Genomic DNA, 7,914 nt, shown 5'->3' with positions numbered 1-7,914 from the left:
TGCATATGATAACTAGTAACCTCAGGGTACGTGTATGATAAGTAGCCTCCCAAGATATACATGCATGATAAGTAGTGCCCCCAAGGTGTGTGATAAGTAGCCTCGCAAGATAGGCATGATAAGTAGTGTCCCTGTGGTGTATGATAAGTAGTCCTCCTAAGATAGACGTTATAAGTAGTATCCCCATGGTGCACGATAAAATTAGGGACCACTTACGAAAAAGGGTCATTTCATCCCAGCTGAGTACACCTGGAACATTGTAACAAAATGATGTTTCAAAGAGAATCAATAGAACCTTGTTGGACATGGTTCTTTTAATGATCATGTGGATCATGAACAAGTGCAATCTTCTACATTCATACATGAGAACTTTCTTTTAAAAAGGCCCGTGCCTCACACCATTTTTTATTTAATTGATCTTTAAATCTTGTAGTTGAGGTGATGTTTCTATAAAATATTCCCATACCATTTTAATTGTTTGATAATGAAGGTATCTTTAAATCTTGTAGTTGAGGTGATGTTTCTATAAAATATTCCCATACCATTTTAATTGTTTGATAATGAAGGTAATGCACAACACGTACATGACCATATAATAGTTCCCCCCCTCCCCCCCCCCCTTTCACCAACCCTAGAAGACAAAATGTATATATATAGATATGTTGCATTTGCACTTCTGACAAACCAAGAATTTCAAGGATTTCAAATCTTCTCAACACTACATAAACTCCATTACCTTCCTTCTTTAGCATCTCAACCCATAGAGGACTGCAAGAGATCGAAATGGCTTCTGAAATGATCGAAAAATACAGAGAGAAGGTGGAGATATATCATGGTGAGCAGCTTTGTAAGAAGAAATCGACAGAAATGTTGGTAGAGATGTCGCTTCCAAACAATTTGCTACTAGTGGATGAGATGGAGGAGATTGGGTACAACAGAGAAATTGGCTTCTTTTGGATGAAGCTGAAGAGAGCCCAGAAATACAAATTCCCCAAAGTCGGCGATACCCTGCATGGTATAGAGATCATGGGGTTCATGGAGCCTCGTCGACTTAAAGACTTGAAAGGGGTGACTGCAAAGGAGTTGTTCCTGACCTTCAGCATGGCTGAAATGTGTATCAAAGATCCTTCTTCTGGAAAGATTAACTGTATCAGACCATATCACGCCACATGTGATAATAGTTTTTTTTCCTATTTTGTCACAAATTGCAATCCTATCCAATCTCTCATGATCCTCACTCAATCTTCCATACTTAGCACCACAATCTTGTAATCCCATATGATCCTCAATCAATCCCATTTACATAGTATTGTAATCTTTTATTTATGGTGTATATCTTAGGTGATTGACTCTCCAAACTTGTGGATTGGATCACCTATATATACACCTCTCTTCTCTTGTAATATTTAAGGCTAAGAATTGTAATATCATTGAACTATGGTAAAGCGTATTCTACACTACCTCAAACACATTGCTGCATATGGGCTTCGTATTAGCCCTGGTATTTCTCATGACCTCCAAGCCTTCTCTGATGCGGATTGGGCCGGAGATGCAGATGATCGGAAATCCACTAGTGGGTATGCCATATACATGGGGAATAATTTAATCTCTTGGGCCTCCAAAAAGCAGAAGACAGTTGCACGGTCCTCCACCGAGTCAGAATACAAGGCCCTCACAGATGCATGTGCTGAGCTTACTTGGCTCCAAGCTCTCTTTGGTGAACTCGGCATTTCAACTTCTATGATGCCAGTGTTATGGTGTGACAACATTGGCGCCACCTATCTGTCAGCGAATCCCGTTTTCCACGCTCGCACCAAGCACGTGGAAATTGATTTTCATTTTGTTCGCGACAAAGTGACCAAACGCGACCTGCAAGTTCGTTTTATCTCTACCAAAGATCAAATTGCCGATATTATGACCAAGGGCCTGGGTACGGCCAGATTTTCTTTTCTAAGGGACAAGCTGAAGATTTGCACGCTCCCATCTTCATCTTGAGGGGGTGTATCAGACCATATCATGCCACATGTGATAATAGTTTTCTTTCCTATTTGTCACAGATTGCAATCCCACTCATTCCGATTGCAATCCTATCCAATCCCTCATGATCCTCACTCAATCTTCCATACTTAGCACCACAATCTTGTAATCCCATATGATCCTCAATCAATCCCATTTACATAGTATTGTAATCTATTATTTATGGTGTATATCTTAGGTGATTGACTCTCCAAACTTGTGGATTGCATCACCTATATATACACCTCTCTTCTCTTGTAATATTTAAGGCTAAGTAATATTAATCCAATATCCACTTTCTATCAAACTACAAGACTGCCAGTGGCCTTTCTCGCAAACACCCTATCTCTTCTTTTGAGCTCTCAAAATCAGACAAGAATTGAACTTAAAACTAAGAAAATAATGAATAAATGTTAGAATTTGTTGTGGAGATAGGAGGGGATTTCTTCTACGTTATGCTAGTTGTGATTAATAAGTGTAATTTCAGTAGTACGTCCTTATTAAGATAGTTGTGATTCAGTGTTAATATGCAAAGTTGGTTTGCATTTTTTTTTAATTCTTCAAGAATAAGAATGCTAATATAATTTTTAAGCCCAACCAATTAAGTTGGATTGCTTCTTCATTTTTATATATATATATATATATATATATATTGAGTCGATTCTTCATAGTAGTAACTGAATGTTAAGAATTAAAAATGCAGTAAAACAGCGATTAATAAAATAAAAAACTTAGGTTTCTAGCTGTTTTCTCCACCAAAGTGCGTGCTACTGTTTCTCCGCTGAAGGGCGTGAATTCCCGTTGTCTTCTTCCTAATTATTGAACCCTCTGGTTTTGTAAGATCTCATTTCAATCAGTCTGAACATCACTTGCTTGCTTTTTTCAATCAATCAGTTTCCTTCCACCTACACATTCCTACCTGTTTATCTCCCTTTCACCACCCATGGAAAAACTACGACTATCACCATCATCTCCCCCACCCCACCATCCACAACAACCAATTCATGGTGATCAATCCCTGTCTCCATCGTCTTCCCACCATTCTCTATTATGTTTGCTAATCTTTCAAACCTTCAAGTGATTGACCTTTCAAACAACAGAGATTTACAAGTTGAAACTGAGGTCCCTGCAACTTGGATTCCATCTTTCCAACTATATTACTTAGGCTTACAAAATTGTGAGGTGGACACTTCCCAGCTTCATTTCCACCCAATACAGCCTCAAATTTCTATTTTTGTCATATAACTCTCTTCAAGGAACAATTCCATCCTAGCTGTTTTATAATACTACTCCATATTATGAATTGGTATTGAGAGGTAACCATTTGCATGGCCCATTTCCTGATCTGCCCTCCTCCTCCTCCTCCTTAAAAAATGAAACATCATCATCATCAATGCTTAGAATTCTCGACATTTTCGACAACAATATCCAAGGCCAACTTCCTACAAACATTGGTGCTCCTTTCCCAAATTTATTCTTCTTGAACATGTCAAAAAATAAACTTGAAGGCTGCATCCCTCCCTCATTTGGCAATATCATTGACACCCTAAAGATATTAGACATAAAAGCTTAAAAAATCTCCACACTATAGAAGGAAAAAATTTCTTAGAACAAGTCTCCACAAGATTATCCTCTTTAGTCATCCCTGGCACACCTAAAAAAGAATCAGCTCAAAAGGAATCACAAGGCAGCACTGTTGCCACCATACAACAACAATCTTCCTCTGAAATTTTGAGTGATGATGAGGAACATGTTAACGCCATAACCAGTTCCTATATGTCTCCAAACTATTACCCCAGGCCTACTTACCCAGATCTCCAACTTGAAAATAGAAAAGATTTTTCCCAGGCTAATTACCAAAGCGGCATCATCTATGAATGGAACATAGATGGAATGTCTGATTATAATCTTAGTAATAAACTTCAAGAAATGACCATGGTCAGCAATGCCCATTGTATCAAGAATATACTTGACCAAGCCATTGCAGAAATCCTTATTTCTAGGTTTACCGGTCAACTCAAAGGATGGTGGGATAATGTTCTTAGCCCAGCTAAAAAGGAATCTATTTTAGATTCCGTACAAACTACTGAAACAGGCCTTCCCATCATGTTCAACAATCAAACAATAGGAGATGCTGTCAATACTTTGATCTTTAGTATCATTAAGTATTTCCTAGGCGACCCTGACAGACTCAAAGATAGATCCTCTAAACAATTATCCAATCTCAAATGTAAAAAACTCCATGATTTTGAATGGTATAAAGACACATTCTTGATAAAAGTCCTAACTAGCTAGGGAAGATGCAAGTCTTCCATGTTGGAAAGAAAAATTTGACACAGGACTTCCCAGCCTATTTTTTGAAAAATTAAACAAAACTGAGCCATTTGTTTGCTGTCGTCATGGCTGACGATTTTCCAATATATGGGCTTGGAAACTAGCCCTTGGGCTTACCAGGGACTGTTCTGGAAGTTTGGCCCATCTGTCTCATGGATCTTCTAATGGATCTTGCAAAGGAAGAAGAGAATTGTTGGCTAATAAGGTCAAGCCCATTGTCTGGGTCTTGGACAAATTGGCCTTCATAGAGATGAGGGGTAATGGACCCTATGCTTGAAAGGGCATCAGTGATATCTTCTTCTTGCCTAGCAAGAAAAGTTAGGTTAGAAATAAGAATAGCTAGAATGGTGCCTGCTATTTGGTTTTCAGAAAGATCAAGGCCCTTCAAAGAATTCAATTGGCTCAAACATGTCCAATTTGAGATATTGTCGTCTATCGAATTCTTGCTAAGATCAAGGTACTGTAGCTTTCTTAGTTTACAAAGCCTAACGTACGGAATAAGAAATTATTATTAGATTATACACCTAACGCATGCGTACATACAAAAAATAAGAGATTTTTTTTTATCAATGAAGTTAATCAAGATAAATATAATTTTCATAATTTGACATGTATCATACTATCATACTATTATATAAAAGCACGTTGTGGCAAATCTTTCAGTTACCTATTCTACCATTCATTCTTATCTGAAATTCTATTCTTCAATTCTTAATCTTTATGTCATTCTTTGGTGTCGGTGACACATGTCTATCCCTTCCTACATCTGGCAGTAATACATGAGGGAATCGACAAAGTAGATTCTTTGCCAATGCACACATTAAACATGTGAGCACTCGCATTCGTACCCTGACATCACATGTCTAGGCATACCCAATGCGACGACCATATGATAAGGGTGCCCAACCCAAACCCTAGTTGTGACTACCATTTTAAGTAAAACTTACGGACACATAAAGCTCAAAAAGTTTATATCGCATATGACAATATCAAACTAAAATATATAAAAGTTCAATACAAAGGTGAATCGGGTTGAACCGGATTGAACCGGGTTTGATGGACACACACTTGTCCAACAATCTCCCACTTGTACATCAAAGCCAATTCCCCATATATTTTAAACCCATGCCCTCCATGTGTTTCTCAAACACTCCTGGTGACAAACTCTTTGTTATGGCATTAGACACATTTTTAGTTGTGTCCACTTTGAAGATACTCACGTCGCCCTGCTGGATAATCTCTCTGATGAGGTGATACTTTCGCTGCATGTGCTTGCTCCTCTGATGAGCCCTAGGCTCCTTAGCTTGTGCAATGGGCCCTCTATTGTCACATAACAGGGGAATAGGGCCCTTGACAAGGTTAGAGACTACCTCCAAATGTGATAGGAATTTCCTCAGCTAAACACCTTCTTTTGCTGCATCACAAGCTGCAAGGTATTCTGCTTCGGTAGTAGAATCGGCTGTAGACTTTTGTTTTGCACTCCACCACACAATGGGACCTCCACCCATTAGATATACCATCCCGGACATGGATTTTATGTTATCCTTGTCAGTTTGGAAATTTGAATCTGTGTATCCCAATACTGACAACTGATCAGATCCAAAAATCAAGAAATATTCCTTAGTCCTTCTCAAGTACTTAAGGATATTCTTGACAGCACTCCAATGCTCGTGTCCAGGGTTAGATTGATAACAACTTACCATACCTATTGTATAGCAAATGTCCGGCCTCATACACAACATAACGTACGTAAGACTCCCTACTGCTGAGTCATAGGGAATCCTCTTCATCTCTTCAATGTCTGTCTGAGACTGAGGACATTGAGATCTGGAAAGACTGACTCCATGTCTGAAGGAAACACTTCCCCTCTTGGAGTTCTCCATGCTAAATATGGCTAGGACTTTGTCTATATAGGTAGCCTGTGACAAGCCTAGCATCCTTCTCTGGCGATCTCTTACGAGTTTGATCCCAAGGATATAGCTAGCTTCACCAAGGTCTTTTAATGAAATTGTTGTGGATAACCACTGTTTTACTGATGAAAGAAATCCTACATCGTTACCAATCAACAATATGTCATCTACGTATAAAACAAGAAAACATACTGCACTCCCACTGATCTTCTTGTAAACACATGGTTCATCCATGTTTTGATCAAAATCAAACGATTTGATTGATTGATCAAACCAGATGTTCCAGCTCTTGGAAGTCTGATTCAGTCCATAAATGGACCTTTGCAACTTGCACACCTTTTTTTCTTTCTCCAAGGAAGAGAACCCCTCTGGCTGTTCCATGTAGATTTCCTCTTACAGGAACCCATTCAAAAATGTAGTCTGTACATCCATCTGCCAGATCTCAGAATCAAAGTGTGCAGCGATAGCCAATAAAATCCTGATGGATTTCATCATCGCCACTTGTGAAAAGGTTTCCTCATAGTCTATACCCTCTTTCTAGGTATAGCCCTTTGCCACCAGTCTCACTTTGAATCTTTTGACCTTTTCATCTGCGCCCTTCTTCCTCTTGAAGATCCATTTGCATCCAATTGGCTTGACGCTAAGTGGTGGATCGACTAGAGTCCAAACCTTGTTGGAATGTATCGAATCGATTTTACAGCTCATTGCCTCCAACCACTTAGTGGCATCAACATCCTTTAGAGCCTCAGAGTATGTCATCAGATCATCATTCGATTCAACCGATACCATGTGGAACTCTTCTACTATTTCCTCTTCGATTAAAAGAGTAAGTTTGGTAGGTGGTCTAATAGTCCTCCCACTACGTCGAGATTCTTCAGGTGTTGGTATTTCAGCGGGTATGTCAGTTGGTCTCACTTCTGGAAGTGACGTTTCTGAGCTATCTGATAGCTCCTTAATGTTAGGACCTCTGGGTCATCATTTCTACCTCTAGAAATGTGACATGTTTACTTATAATGACCTTTTGGCTAACCGAGTCATAGAAATAATATCCAGTCGTGCCTTTGGGGTAGCCTAAGAAATAGCTTCTCGAAGTCCCAGATTCCAACTTGTCTATCTGTTGCTTTCGCACATGTGCTATGCAACCCCATACCCTAAGGTGTTGAATACTGGGCTTTTGCCCTTTCCATAACTCAAAGGGTGTCTTGGCTCCAGACTTAGATAGAACCCTATTCAAGATATATATTGTCGTCTCTAAAGCGTACCCCTAGAAAGAAAGAGGCAGCTCACTATAAGTGAACATCGTTCGGACCATATCCAATAGGGTCCGATTGCGTTGTTCGGATACACCATTTTGTTGTGGAGTGCCTGGATTAGTTAGTTGACTAACTATCCCTTGTGATATGAGATAATCTTTAAATTCATCCAATAGATACTCCCCTCCACGATCTGATCGTAAGGACTTGACGCCTTTATCGAGCTATCTTTCGACCTCGGCTTAGAATTCTTTGAATTTATTAAAGGCCTCCGATTTTCTACGCATCAAGTATATGTAACCATATCTAGAGTAATCATCGGTGAATGTGATAAAGTACTCATACCCATACCTTACTTGTATGTTTATGGGTCCACACACTTCAGTGTGTATTAACTCTAA

The 7,914-nt window shown here is 39.2% G+C and overlaps 1 protein-coding gene across 1 annotated transcript; it reads left to right on the top strand.

The window, feature by feature from the left end:
- Positions 1-783: 783 nt before the first annotated feature.
- Positions 784-1,349, top strand: LOC122655175. The gene is made up of 2 exons (XM_043849393.1): positions 784-1,147; positions 1,342-1,349. Exons 1-2 carry the CDS (start codon positions 784-786, stop codon positions 1,347-1,349), a joined length of 372 nt encoding a protein of 123 aa, XP_043705328.1.
- Positions 1,350-7,914: the final 6,565 nt, after the last annotated feature.

This window comes from Telopea speciosissima, chromosome 3, assembly GCF_018873765.1.
Source record: "Telopea speciosissima isolate NSW1024214 ecotype Mountain lineage chromosome 3, Tspe_v1, whole genome shotgun sequence".
Classification (NCBI taxonomy): Eukaryota; Viridiplantae; Streptophyta; class Magnoliopsida; order Proteales; family Proteaceae; genus Telopea; species Telopea speciosissima.
This window is presented reverse-complemented; position numbering and strand designations above follow the sequence as displayed.

Coding starts and splice junctions, on each gene's coding strand:
- LOC122655175 (XM_043849393.1), top strand. CDS start 784: ATGGCTTCTGAAATGATCGAAAAATACAGAGAGAAGGTGGAGATATAT.